Source organism: Colobus angolensis, unplaced genomic scaffold (genome assembly GCF_000951035.1).
Source record: "Colobus angolensis palliatus isolate OR3802 unplaced genomic scaffold, Cang.pa_1.0 Scaffold354, whole genome shotgun sequence".
NCBI lineage: Eukaryota > Metazoa > Chordata > Mammalia > Primates > Cercopithecidae > Colobus > Colobus angolensis.
Genome location: NW_012116866.1, coordinates 1,040,692 through 1,055,205, shown reverse-complemented (window position 1 = coordinate 1,055,205; position 14,514 = coordinate 1,040,692). Strand labels below are relative to the sequence as shown.

Below are 14,514 nucleotides of genomic sequence, written 5' to 3'. Positions count from 1 at the left end.
GACATTCATTCATACCCAAGGCTGAATCCGGAGGCGAGAGCCAGGGTCAGGGCCTGATGAGTGCATAAAGATCTTAGGAGAAGGGGCAGTTGGGGCTTGGGAGAATTGGTAAAGGATCTGGAAAGGCAGCCTGCATCAACATTCTAAATTTGCTTGACCAGACTGTTGACCACTTAGGTTTTCTGCATTCTAGAATGGTGGGTAGCAGACTTCTCCAGGGAGCACTTATTGCTCTCTGTTATGTCTTCTGCTTACTCTTGTCCTGGCTCTTGAGTGGACTCAATCATTCAGACAGAGATATCCTTTCCACCTTTCCACCTTGAGAAGGCATGCGGCAACCTGGCCGTAACAGGATCTGCTATGACTCAGGGTTTGAAGAAGACCTACTTGTAACACGGTCTCCTGACCTGGGCCTGAGGTGCAAGGCTCGTGGATGACTTTTACATCCAGGTTTCAGGAGAGTAGAGTCAATGGGACACAGCTCTCAAGTTATTGGAGTCTTTTTAAAAAGTCTTACCTTGAAACAGAAGGATATCTTGTGATGCTAGGAGGATTTGCAGGTGTTCAAAACAGCAACAGGGAGGGGGAATGTCATTCACGGCTTCTTATATTTGGAGAAAAAAATCATTTCTCTTTGTCAAATAAAAGAATCCATCTCCTATCATTATTGATGGCATGGCAGTCTGAGAATCCTCTCCCTAGTGTGACGGCTGACAGGAGCACAAAGACTAAGCACTCCAGCACGGGTCTATTCTCAGACTCATTTCATTTCCACAAGTTTCCCATTGAATACAGATCATAATACTTTTATTTTGTAGCGTATCAATTACCAAGTAATTATTATTTATGTAGGAGTGGGCTTGATGCATATTCATGATATGATTTTATCAAGAAGGCATTTGAATTCGAAGTCACTGCTGAGTACTGGAGAGAAACTATTTGCAAAAGTGTAATCCACACAAGAGTGTTGTGATGGTGGAAGGAAGCATTCAGTCTACAAAGCAACAAGACGTGTAGCTTATCACAGGTCTACCACAGTCAGGATGAAACCCTAAGAGTGATTTTCTGGTATAGAATCAAGTGTCAGTCTCCATGGGAAATCCTGCCCTGGCCCTGTTTTAATTGCATGTCTCCTAGAAGACAATGAATCTAGGGGAAGGAAAGAGTGTGGTATTAGGGATTTGCTTCATGAGCCTCTCTGAGTTCTAGACATGTCCACAGGCTGAGCACCTTTAGCCTCTCACTCACTTGGAATCTGTTGAATATAGTTGCCCTGCTTGACTCTCAGTACAAGCAGTGTGGTGATCAAAAGGCCACTATAGTGCGTCTGTGTCCCACAGTGGTGAGATGACTTTAGGGAGAGTCTTAGGCTACCAAAATCGTCAGATAGGACAGGACCTTGGGATCATCTGATAGGTTCTTGAACATACTCCTGTACCTCTGTCTGCCATGCCTATCTGTCTCTGACTACCTTCTTTCTGTTCGCATCTTGCTTTTGCTGTCCAGGAGCACAGCAGGGATATTGTACCTTTCAGCTGGCTTTCAGCTCCCCTGTCCTGCAGACGGATTCGGTCCTAAACTGACCTTCAGTTAGAAGTTTCTCTTCACACTGCTCTTTCTTCCACTTTCTTTGTAGTGTTTAATCCAAGGGCTTTTTATTAGTGTCTATATCCTTGGGTAAAAGCAATTCTGTAAGATGTAGCTGGATTAATAGGTGTCTTGGTGTCTTTCACACATTTGAAATAGACCAAGTATAGCAAGCTTGGTTTCTCTGCACCGGTGGGGCTGATTTCAGTTTCCAGCACGAGGTCAGCTCTTACTTGTTCTGTCAAATTCTGTTGCCACCAAACTGCAAGGCTTCTGTCTGTCTTTATTAAACTATCAGCAGTCCCCAGAATTCCAATGAGTGAAAGTGTGACCTCAACCTTTCAGGTGGGAATAGTTTTCTCGGAGAGCATCCAAATCCTCCTGTGTTGTTCCTGGGTAAAAATCTCAGGATAAAGACAGTTTCTTGCAGACAAATGTACCCTTGAGGTCATTTGTTGCACTATTTATGTTCCGCCACCCCCACCCCCATTTCTTCCCACAGGCCAGTCTAGTTCTGCTGTTGCCATGGGGACCAGGCTTAGGTCTCCTTCACAGTGTCCTGATTTGGTTTAAGACCGCAAGACCTCTCCCAGCCTCACCCTAAATTAGTTCTGAGCTGGTCTCGAGGGGGCCCGCCCTGACCTTAAAGGTATATGGGCAAAGGTGGTATTCAGCTGACTCTTAAGTGTTTCCAGGTTAGACCTCAGTGTGTAAATAGTGAATACCCAAGTCCCTCTGACCACTCTTCCAACCCAGCATGAGGCTTGCCTGGCTGCACTAGCTTCCTGCTTTTAGGTGGATCAGAAGTTCAAGGGTGTGAATGAGAGTAGAGCTAAGCCTCAAATCGAAGCTGGGATGTAGCTGGCACCTGCATGGCCATCGGCTGGGCCGACATAGTCTCAGAACTGATCTGGGCACTGTGGCTGATTGGCAAGAGTTAAGTAGGCCAGGTCTGTTCACAGTTTGCCAATTCCTGGCCTTGTTCATGAGGAAAGTGTTAGTACAGTTCAGTATTGCTATTTAAAGATTTCTCCTCTACCTGCTGCCACTTCCGTTTGTTCAGGAACAAGGAATTGGTTATTTATGCTTCGCAATCATGTATGCTGTAGTTAGAGGAACAGTGCTAACAAAACTCCGCATCCCCACTCGAGGCCCTCTATGTAGCATCTGTCCCTGTGGCTTCTCCCAGTCCCCAGAACCCTGGTGTGCACTGCCCAAGTCCCTGCCATGTGCATGCTGAGACAGTGGCACCTGCCTCTGCTTCTATGTCCAGTGTGTGGGGGGTGGGGGCAAATTGCTCTGGTTCTCTCCACTGCCATTTCCATGTGCTTGCTACTCCCTAACTTCAGCCTGGCCCTGCCCTCACTACTGATGGAGGAGCTGGAGTCCAGGCAAGTAAGCTGGAGAGTGAGGGGGGCCAATGGTCTGGTGTGGCTGGGTGGGTTGAGGGTGGGCTTCACAGTCTGGGGAAGCAGTGTAGAGCTGGAGGGTGCAGGGCTGAACTTTTGTGTGTCATGATGAGGCCAGAGTGCAGAGCTGGACATCTGAGCCCAGGCACTCCGGGCATGGCCTTAGTGTCACATCCCTCTGTGCCACATCACTAACTTAGTATGTAAGTGCAACATTCATTGCCAAAGACAACACACTTCTGCAACGGAGACACTAATTTGTACCTTTCCAGAAAGAAATATGGTCTACTTTTATGAAAGGGGCTTAATTCTTTGAAAGAAAAGAGTGCTAAATCCAAAAAATATCCCATCTGGTGGGGAGGAGGTGGTGGTCTCTGCCCCTGTTGTATGAATGGGGAAACAAAGCACAGAGGGCTGTAGCAGACTGCCCAAACCAAGGCTTCACATAATGCTGCCTCATTTCAGTGCTTCAAGTTCAAGCCTACATAGTTATAAAACACTGCGCCTCAAAGTTAAAAGAAGTCCAGGCCATTTTGTCTCAGTGTGGCCTGATTTGGGCTCTCCGGCAGCACAACCTGCCACAGCATGGGATTTGAGCCTTATGCCCAGTACCACTTTTGACAGCTGCAGAAGCAGAGGGCTCATTAGTGCTGGCTCAGGCAGTGGCAGCAGTGAGTGCTCACATAGTCACAGGGTTTGAAAATACCTGAACTAGTATAACTGGTTTTACAGAGGTAAAACTCCCATTTAATCTGGTACAAGGAACAATTTCTCATGGTACTTGGTGCCAGTGGATCTGCGATGGGAAGCAATTAATTCAAGGGTGTTCTTTTAGATATTGCTGGTACTCCACCATTGGTACTTGGGTAACTGCAAAACAAGCTTTCAAGTTTTTTCCTGGCTTCTGTAAGAGGGGACTCTTCCTTCACCCTCAATTCTAATTCTCTGACTTCACAATGGGGAACTGAGCCATTAACAAATTCCCTCTAGTACTGACCACAGTGTCAACCTGGATGTGGAATTATCAACTGTCTGATCCTCAAGTCAGTCCTCTTGGTTGGCAGATGGAGAAACTGAGGTCTGGAGAGGAGTGAGTTGTCTACAGTTGCCTAGGGAGTACCCAACAGACAAGCACTCCAGCTCCTGGTCTGGTGCATTTGAATGGCCTGTCCTGTTGGGATGTTCACATTGGGAAGCAGGAAACTGACTCTGGGCTGGGTGCAGTGGCTCACACCTGTAATCCCAGCACTTTGGGAGGCCAAGGCAGGTGGATCACTTGAGGTCAGGAGTTCAAGACCAGCCAGCCAACATGGGGAAACCCCGTCTCTACTAAAAATACAAAAATTAGCCAGGTGTGGTGGCAGGCACTGGTAATTCCAGCTATTTGGGAGGATGAGGCAGGAGAATCGCTTGAACCCCGGAGGCAGAGGTTGCAGTGAGCTGAGATCGCACCACTGCACTCCAGCCTGTGTGACAGAGTGAGTCTCAAAAAAAAAAAAAAAGAAAGAAAAGAAACTGACACTGCAGTATGTGTGCAGAGAGCCTTCAATAAGTGCCAGTTAGAGATATGCAGGATTCTCTACTTTCTTTGTTTATAATCACCAAAAGACTTTGTTCCACATTTCTCTCTCTTTGGTTTGGTTCCAAAGAAAATGGAAGATGAATAATTTAGTAATTTTATTTGCTCAGTAGGTTCCTTTCGATGACATTCTTTGTTGGGATAAGTAACGGTACTCGCAAGTGCAAGATTAAGCTTACCCTTCTCTGAGGCTTATCTGTGGGCTTCCCACAGCAGTTGTCCTGTTCCTTAGAACCAAATAGATTTGGGGGATCCCCAGCTGAAATTTCTCCGTGCCTCCCTTTCCAAGGAGGAGAAAACCTTAATAGCCACCCACCGTCTGACATCCAGATTAAAATATTATTGACATTTCTTTCCCTGTTGAGTTGATACAGGAAGAAACAAACCCAGTTTCTTCCTGCTATACTGTCACAACATATTTCTGTGATCAAATATATGGGACTTTTTCCCACACACCAAGCAAGCAAGCAGTTCTGCAGAGGACACGCAGTGTCCTCTAACTCAGTTTGATTCTGAAACTATCTACCTGGAAACAGCATCAGATCCTACAGTTTGAGGGCTCAATCCTGCAAGACTTTCCCCCATTTCAGACACCAATTATAAGTAATAGTTTGTCACCTACACCTCTGACCAATTGGCTATAAATTGGTGTTCCCCCTACCCTCTTCTTGGACTCAACTGATTTGCTAGAGCAACTCACAGAAGTCAGGGAAACACCTACATTTACTGGTTTATTTTAAAGGATATTATAAGGGATACCAATGAACACCAGATGGAAGATATGCATAGAAAGGGCAGCTAGAGCTCCCATGCCCTCCCCAGGTGCACCACCCTCCAGGAACCTCCAAATGTTCAACCTGGCAGCTCCCCTAATCCAGTCCTTTTGAGTTTTTAATGGAGGCTTTATTATGTAGGCATGATTGATTACATCACTGGCCACTGATGATTAGTTTAACTTTTAGCCCCTCCCCTCCTGGAGGTTGGGGCGTGGGACTGAAAAGTCCCAACCCTCTAATCATACCTTGGTCTTTCCTGTGACCAGCCCCCATCCTGGAGCTTCCAGGGGTTCCTCAACCACTAATCATCTAATAAGCATACAAAAAACTTTCTTACCACTCTGGATATCTCAAGGTTTGGGGAGCTATATGTCAGGAAACAGGGATGAAGACCAAACATGTATTTCACTGTATCACACCTGTTCTCACCCCTCCCCAGATCTTTTCTCAATTAATATGAGACAAAAATGAGTCTGACTTCTTGACCGAAATATCTTCTGTCCGTAGCAGCTTTATGGAGGACAGATTTACTTTAAATTCCTTAGGCATTATGCCCCGATGGCTCCACTCAATTAGAAACAGGGTCAATGGCAAGGTCAGGGCCTCCAATCTGGGCAAGAGGGAGGCAGCCACTGTATCCACAAGTGTAATTCTCTGAGTGCTGGTTACTGGGAGGGGCATACCCTGGGCCAGCAGGTCACTTGGCCAGGGGTGGCCAACTGTGAGGTTAGTACTGCCCTTTACTCCCTAAAAAAAAATGTGAATCTCTTCAGAGCAAACTCCTCTTCAGAAATTTGAGCATTTGCTTTCTGAGCAAGAGAATCAGCTAATGCTTTCGACTCCCCATCCATCTTCCTGCATCCTCGTCACACCTCTCCTGCCCCCAGTCACCTGGCTCTGTCTTTACCCACACCATGGTTTTGGTACAAGAACACTCTTTTCCCCATAAGCTACATTGATTCAGGCCATAAAAATTCATTAGTTCCCTTTCTTCGGGAGCTTTCTGAAACCCTCCCTGGGGAACCCTTTATTCACTTCTTTGCACAAGAATCACATATGTGTGAACACTGGTATTGGCCTTCTAACTCAGTTTCTTCAAACCAGGGTCCTGGTCTGGTTGCCCCTGTCTCCTCCCACTGAGTTTCATCTCCACATAAGGATTGCTCACCAAGAACAGAGATGTTGACACCACTGGGCCTCAAGCATGCTGAATGCATCGCTGCTGGCTGCTCTGCCATGAGAAGGTTGGAAATTGATGAGGGTGCCACAAACTGTTCACCTCAGCCCTTCTGGGCTGGTTGGAGGAGGCCCTCTCATGAGTCAGTCAGCAAATGTTTAACCCCTACCAGGTGGTCCTGGTAGTATGTGGTATGAATCATGGTCCTAGATGTCTGCCATGGCAAATAAAAAGGGAAGACAGGGAAAGAAGCTGCCACCTACAGAGTGGCTTGATGACAGCTGCTGCATCACTAATTTAAAAAGCCATGTGTAGTGCTTCCTATTTCTCACTACTTTTGGGTGAGTGGGGGAGGGAGAAAGATTATATGGGCTTCGTTGTGACACTGTTCTTAGCCAGTGGGTCAATAGATCAGTTTTGGTTTTGTTTTTTAGAAGATGGGATGAGAAAAGAGTGTGCCCCCTTCCACCTCCAACATGGCATATGCCATACTAGGTGCTGAAGGAGTTCTCTAAGCAGGGATGGAGCACCGTGTGTGTGTATGTGTACATGTGCGTGTGTGTGTGCGTGTGTGTGTGTGTGTGTGTGTGTGTGTGTGTGTGTGTGGCAGGGGCTGGGGGTCGATGGCTCTTTCCTGCTTCTTGCCCTTGGTATGGGGCCCAGAGTGGTACCTTAGTGATACATCATGGCCCTCCCTTGGGACACACAGCTTCACAGGGTCAGTGAACCCACTCCTTTCGGCTCCTCCTCTGGAATGATAAGCCCAGATGCCCATTCTGCCCGTGAAGGGCTTCTTCTTGAACTGAATGTGGAGGGCATCTCTGGTCCCGGCTCTCCGCCAGCGACTCTCATGTACATTCATGTCCCTCTCTTCTCTCTGTCCTGTCTTCTCTGCTGCTGCCTCTTTTCTGCAGGTACACTTGCTGAAGGACCAGTTGGCTGCTGAGGCTGCGGCGCGGCTGGAGGCCCAGGCTCGCGTGCACCAGCTTTTGCTGCAGAACAAGGACATGCTCCAGCACATCTCCCTGCTGGTCAAGCAGGTGCAAGAGCTGGAGCTGAAGCTGTCAGGACAGAATGCCAGTAAGCCAGTGCCCTGCCCAACCCCGCTTCCTCTGTGAAGGCTCTGGAAAGAGTGTTACTTTCTTCAAGTTTTTGGTGGTGCTTTCTTGGACCCCTGACCTGCCCCTGTATTCCAGCAGAAAACATAGGCAGCTTTGTTTCCCCATTAGTATACTTAATGAATTACAGAATCGCATGCCCAAAGGAGATCTCGGGTGCCTTCTAATCCAGGCCCAGGGCTGGACTTTGAATGTCCCCGGAGTCACTGCTATGTGCTCATCCAGTCTCTATTTGATAGGGGGCTCAGGTACTCTATGTCCTAGGGCAGCCCATTTCTTTCTCAGAGAGCTTTTGCAACCAACATACAATATACTCGGCACCTATTGGGTGTCATGGTCTCTGTGAGCTCTGTGGGAGACAGCAAATTGTTTCTTAGTTTACTATTCTGCACTGTGTATTTCAAAACTCTGTCACATAGAAAAAGCTGGGAGCAGTATATCTGTTCAGTGGATAAGGCAGTGGAATCACTGGCTGCACAGCTTTGCTGGACAATGGCAGAGGTTGCCTGGCCCCTACTTGAGAGACTGTCTCTACGCTCAGCACCCTCGAACTGGACTGGACAGCCATAGATTGCAACACATTTTCACTCCTTCCTCTTGAGCCTTTCTGTGGGTTGTATGCATGCTCAGAGTGTGTGTGGGCTGTGGACCAGCAAATACCCATTGATCACATATTGTGCCAGAAACTGTGATAGAATTTTTTGCATGTGAGATCATTTACTCTCTGTAGTTCGGCTGCAGAAAAATGGGATGCCATTTTACAGATGAGGTAACAGACTCAGGGAGGTTAAGTAATTAGCTCAAGGTTACAGGCCTAGCAAGGAGCAGAGTCAAGATTCAAACCTAGATCTGATTGCAAAACTTTGTTCCAACTATACCAATGGTTCCCCCAAACCATCCCATGAGCTCTTTTAAAAATACATCTTACTGGGTCCAACCTACAGAGATCCTGCATCATTGGGTCTGGGGCTGGTCTGGGAGCCTGTATTTTTAAAGTAACCCAGAGGTATGGATTGGAAACCAGTGCCCTTCACCACTCTGGAAGCCTCTCTGGATTTTCCAGATTGTTCATTGAAACTCTGCTCTATCCTAATTAGTGCTTATTTATATGATTGTACTAAAGGTTACCACAGGCTTCTAACATGGTTCTCTCAATTGGTACCTTTTTCCCACCACTAACACTATTCAGAGCCTTCAGTGGTTTCCAGAACCATCATATGGTTCTCATGTCCCCGCCTTTACCACCTCCCAAAGCTCCTCCCCTCCAGCGAGGTGTGTCTGGAGCTATGTGGGGGCGCCAGGAAGGGGTGAAGAGTTAAGAGATCCAAAGCCCGGGGAGGTGCTGCTAAACTGGTCTGGGAAGGGCTTTTGCAGGGCACCGGCGGGCAGAAGGCAGGCATCCCAAATCAGAAGGCAGGCATCCCAAATCAGCAACCTTGCCTAACGCTGCCCCTCTGCTACCTCTTGTCTCCCCTGCAGTGGGCTCCCAGGACAGCTTGCTGGAGATCACCTTCCGCTCTGGAGCCCTGCCCGTGCTCTGTGACCCCACGACCCCTAAGCCGGAGGACCTGCATTCGCCGCCGCTGGGCGCAGGCTTGGCTGACTTTGCCCACCCTGCGGGCAGCCCCTTAGGTAGGCGCGACTGCTTGGTGAAGCTGGAGTGCTTTCGCTTTCTCCCGCCCGAGGACACCCCGCCCCCAGCGCAGGGCGAGGCGCTCCTGGGCGGTCTGGAGCTCATCAAGTTCCGAGAGTCAGGCATCGCCTCGGAGTACGAGTCCAACACGGACGAGAGCGAGGAGCGCGACTCGTGGTCCCAGGAGGAGCTGCCGCGCCTGCTGAATGTCCTGCAGAGGCAGGAGCTGGGTGACGGCCTGGATGATGAGATCGCCGTGTAGGTGCCCAGGGCGAGGAGATGGAGGCGGCGGCGTGGCTGGAGGGGCCGTGTCTGGCTGCTGCCCGGGTAGGGGATTTCCAGTGAATGCGCGCTGACGAGGAGAATGCCAGCCAGGGCCCGGGAGAGTGTGAGGTTTCAGGAAAGGATTGAGATTCTGCTTTGGAGGGTAAAGTGGGGAAGAAATCGGATTCCCAGAGGTGAATCAGCTCCTCTCCTACTTGTGACTAGAGGATGATGGAGGTAGGGCCTTCCAGAGCCCATGGCTTCAGGAAAGGGTCTCTCTCCAGGACTGCCAGGCTGCTGGAGGACCTGCCCCTACCTGCTGCATCGTCAGGCTCCCACGCTTTGTCCGTGATGCCCCCGTACCCCCTCACTCTCCCCATCTCCATGGTCCCGACCATGAAGGGAAGCCATCTGTACCTTCTCAGGTACTTTGTTTCTGGATATCAGGATGCTACGAGTTGCCTAACCCTCCCCCTACCTTTATGAGAGGAATTCCTTCTCCAGGCCCTTGCTGAGATTGTGGAGATTGAGTGATCTGGGCTGCAAAAGCCAGGCTAGTCCTTGTAGTGTGAGCATGGAATTGGAATGTGTCACAGTGGATAATCTTTTAGAGGAACTGAATCCAAACATTTTCTCCAGCCAGACATTGAATGTTGCTTCAAAAGGAGCCTTGAAGCTTTAACATGGTTCAGGCCCTTGGTGTGAGAGCCCAGGGGGAGGACAGCTTGTTTGCTGCTCCAAGTCACTTAGATCTGATTCTTGTTTTGAAAGCCCTGCCCTGCCCACCTCCTGCCTGTAGCCCAGCCCATCTAAATGGAAGCTGGGAAGTGCCCCTCACCTCCCCTGTGTCCTGTCCAGCTGAAGTTTTTGTAGCACTTTACCTCTCTGAAAGCCCCAGAGGACCAGAGTCCCCAGCCTTACCTCTCAACCTGTCCCCTCCACTGGGTAGTGGTGGTCAGTTTTTACTGCAAAAAAAAAAAAAGAAAAAAGGAAAAAAAAAAAGGGAATGCAGGCTGATAGCTGAAACTGTGAGACTGTTTTTGTCCACTTTTCTGAATCACTGCCACTTGGGTCAGGGACCACAGCCATTGCCACCCTTGGCCCATCTCTCTGGGTGCGTGCCTTGAGCACACCTGTAAAAAGTGCCATGTGCAATTGTCTTATCTTTTATAATCTAGGCTTTGCCTAGGGATCACCACTCCTTAATGGGCTGACTGGGGCAATGAGGAAAAGCTCCTTTGCTCCTGTAAGGCCGTAAGTGGCTGTTAACAGATTTTCAAATGCCTGAAGAGATTGCTGAGACCTGCTAGAGTCATATGTTCGGGGAATTAAGTCTTTATCCTAGACAACAAGCTACAGATGCAAACTGCAGTATTTTTGGAGGGTCAGTCGGCGAGGATATGATTGTCCCAAAATGGAGTTCATCGATCCTAGCTTTGCTTTAGAATGTATGTAAATAAAAGTGCAGCCCTCTTCTAATGGCCACAGTTGGTTTAGCCCAGAAAGTCCAAATTAAAGGAAATAAATTCAGTTTTATGTTAGCCTTCCTTGGTGCATCAGGGTGTCAGTGGAAATAAGATGGGGTGGTGTGTGTGTGTGTGTTTTGTGTGTGTGTGTACACATGTGTTTATACATGTGTGAGGGAAGGTGTGTACATATATGTAGGATTGTGACTAGACAGAAAAGAGTGGGAATCTCTAGGGTGTTTGAATCAGCAACAGATTTGTGTTTTCTAACATGCATTTAGTTAGAGAGGCATGGTTCTGTTTGTTTTGTTTTGATCTAATTTGCCATTGGAAATAGGTACAGGTACACAGAGAAGGAAGAACCAGGAAAGTGAAGTCCATGAAACTAAATGAGCAGCTGTCAGGAATCCAGTGTGACTGAGCCTACCTAGCTTATTAAATCTAACCCAGGGTTCCTTGAGTCCAAGACCACTTCGATTATTAAGATTTTGAATGTCCAGAGGAGTGAAAAGTCTGTTTTCTGGACATAAGCAGGAGCTGAGGATAAAGCCAGAGGCCAGTGGATTAGGTGTGTGGAATGTGGATGGAGAGGGCTTGTGTGGGATGTGGCCAGGGAGCGGGTGAGGAAGGCCGTTTCTAAATGGTCTGTAAAAACTTGAGATTGGATAGACGAAAGGAAATGGAGAGATTAAAGAATTGGGGAAACTAGTTATCTGTGTTGCTGACTTTGGGACCCATCCAAGACTCTTGCCCTTGGGGTGTTCCGTGGTGGTTTCTCCCTGCCTGGGCCCCACCCTTTCCCCAGTTCAGGCCCTCCCTGAAGGACTAGTTTGTATATTGGCATCCTCCCTAGTGGGACCCAAACCAGTGCACACTTGGTGTGTGGAGATGGGAGACAAAGGACAGATCTAGGAGCCTTGAAGGATCACCAGCCACCAACCCTCCATCAGGGCCAACTGGGCAGGAAAGGGAACATTGCAGACCTGATTTCTCAACGATGTCACCCTGTCCTCCCTCCTTGCTTCTTGCTCTGCTAACTCAACTCTGCCTTCCTCTTTTTCATTCTTCTACTCTGCCCTGTATGGAGGACAAATGGACACCAGGGGTGCTGACCTTATTGGTGCCTGACCCAGCCTGCCCCAGGTGCCAGCAGACTCTCGTGCACAGGAGGCTCCCACAGTTATGGAGCCAGGAAAGAATTTCTCCACACTGGATGGACTGATATATTGGGATTAAAAATTATATTCCTTATATTCCTGCTTATATCAATGCTCTCTCTGTAAAACCTCTTCCTAGCCTCATTTCTCTCAATGGATCTTGTTTAGGAGTTGTATTCCTTTTATTTACTCTTTGCTTGACTGCTTCCTCCTAACCCTCTACCTGCTAGCCCTCTACTTCCTAAAGCTGTGTGTCATTAACTCTGTTGGATCAACTCTCTGGGAAAAGATTCTGTTAATGTAAGTGCACTTACTCCCTGGATGTTGTCACTAGTCTAGTAGCTTTTGCTAAATAAACCTTTCTTATTTCTAAAAGCTTTTCCATTGTATTTTCTTGCTGCTTCTATTCCACCTGCTCCTTCTATCCCCTTCACTTCCACCCCACTTCCCAAGCCAAGTGGCATCAGCTCTGTGACATGGTTCCCAAAGGTATGGGATTGAGGAAGGATTCACAAGTTCCCTGTAGGAGGAGAGGAAGATGGTGGCTTCATTTGCACTTTATATAGATCAGCCCTGCGGGATCAGAGGTATCAGTGGTTCTTAACTAGGGATGATTTTGCCTCACCAGGGGACATCTGACAATGTCTAGAGATGTTTTTCATTGTCACAAAGCTACTGGCATGTAGTGAGTGAAGCCAGGGGTACTGATCAATATCCTACAATGCACAGGACAGCCCCCTACAACAAAGAATCATCCAGCCCCAAATGTCAGTAGTCCTGAGATTGGGAAACTCTCATCTACACCCATTTTTGCTGACTCTGCCAATCCCAGGTTTTTTCAAACTCCAAATATCATTAGAATATGTGGGTAGTAGCTACCAGATTGTTTTTTGATTCTGGGTTTCAGGGCTTTTTGTTTTTTTTTTTTAAGGCAGGGTCTCACTGTCACCCAGGCTGGAGTGCATGATCATGGCTCACTGCAGCCCTGACCTCCCTGGGCTCCGCAATCCTCCCACTTCAGTCTCCCAAGTAGCTGGGACTACAGGTGTATGCCACCACACCCAGCTAATTTTTGTAATTTTTGTAGAGACGGGGTTTCACCATGTTGTCCAGGCTGGTTTCAAACTCTTGAGCTCAAGCGATTCTCCCGCCTTGGCCTCCCAAAATGCTGGGATTGCAGGCATGAGCCACCACGCCTGGCCAGCATCAAGTTCTGAGTGCTTGAAAAATTACTACATCATAGATACTTGCCAATATAACTGTATAATTTTATAATCAAGATTATACAGCTCATGCCTGTGATCCCAGCACTTTGGGAGGCCGAGGCAGGTGTATCACTTGTGCTCAGGAGTTTGAACCAACCTGGGCAACATGGGGAAAGACCGTTTCTACAAAAAAAGCATAAAAATTAGCCAGGCATGGTGGTGAGTGGCTGTGGTCCAAGCTACTTGGGAGGCTGAGGTGGGAGGATGGCTTCAGCCCGGGAGGCGGAGGTTGCAGTGAACTGAGATCACACCACTGCACACTCCAGCCTGGGTAATGGAGCGAGACCCTGTCTCAAGGAAAAAAAAAAAAAAAGGTTAAACTATTTCACTGACTTCATGACTAAATGCCTGAAGCCTGAAATATGTAGTTGGTAGAAGTCTGAATAGGCCTATTCCAGAAATGTTCATATTGGGGACAAAGCAGGCTCCTCCTCATACCTACCTCAGGGGGGATCATGGTATCACTGCAACACAGCTCAGCACAGAAGTCCTAACTCATGGGAATGTAGGCTTCCCTGCAAGGAGTACAAATGAAAGGGCAGAGGAGGTTAGTAAAGGAGGGAGAGTTTGAGGAATTAGAAGCTGTGGATCTCACAGAACAGACTTTAGAGAAGCCAGGTCACTTTGGCTGGAACTTTTAGCCATTTTGCAGGCAGAGGACGTGTTAAGCCTGATGCTTCGTCAGGCCCAGGCTAGAGAGAAAGTTGGAAAGGTTAGATCAACTGGGTTCACATGCCCTCTGTTCTTTTCTGGCTAAGTGAACTGAACTGAGCTTTGTATTCTCATCTCGAAAATGGGGATAGTATAAACCACACAAAGCTACTATGGAGAGTAAATGAGACTGCATTTTAAAAGCACCTGGTAGAGAGTGCCTGGCAGTGACTCAGGATAACGGAGCTTCCTTCTACCTGCACCTGTGCTGCTCAGTGCAGTGCTGGGTGCTTTTTCCTGCTCTGCTAAAACTTAGCTCTGTACTGAGAAAATTCCTGGGGTTACATTGATACAACATTAAATGTGGAAAACGCCTTGTCTTTAGGGAGAAGACACTAACCACAAGCACCTGGCAGGCAGGATGGGCACGTG

General features: G+C 48.0%; 1 protein-coding gene across 2 annotated transcripts in view; it reads left to right on the top strand.

Annotated features, from left to right (window-relative positions):
- Positions 1–14,514, top strand: part of LOC105519593 (carboxyl-terminal PDZ ligand of neuronal nitric oxide synthase protein) — a 320,959-nt gene that overhangs the window by 291,399 nt on the left and 15,046 nt on the right. For both annotated transcript variants that reach the window (XM_011952974.1, XM_011952973.1), the window contains exons 9-10: positions 7,443–7,608; positions 9,126–12,541. In XM_011952974.1, coding sequence (XP_011808364.1) covers positions 7,443–7,608; positions 9,126–9,541 — 582 coding nt within the window. In that variant the 3' untranslated portion in view covers positions 9,542–12,541. Of the gene's footprint in view, positions 1–7,442; positions 7,609–9,125 lie in introns of those variants that run through there.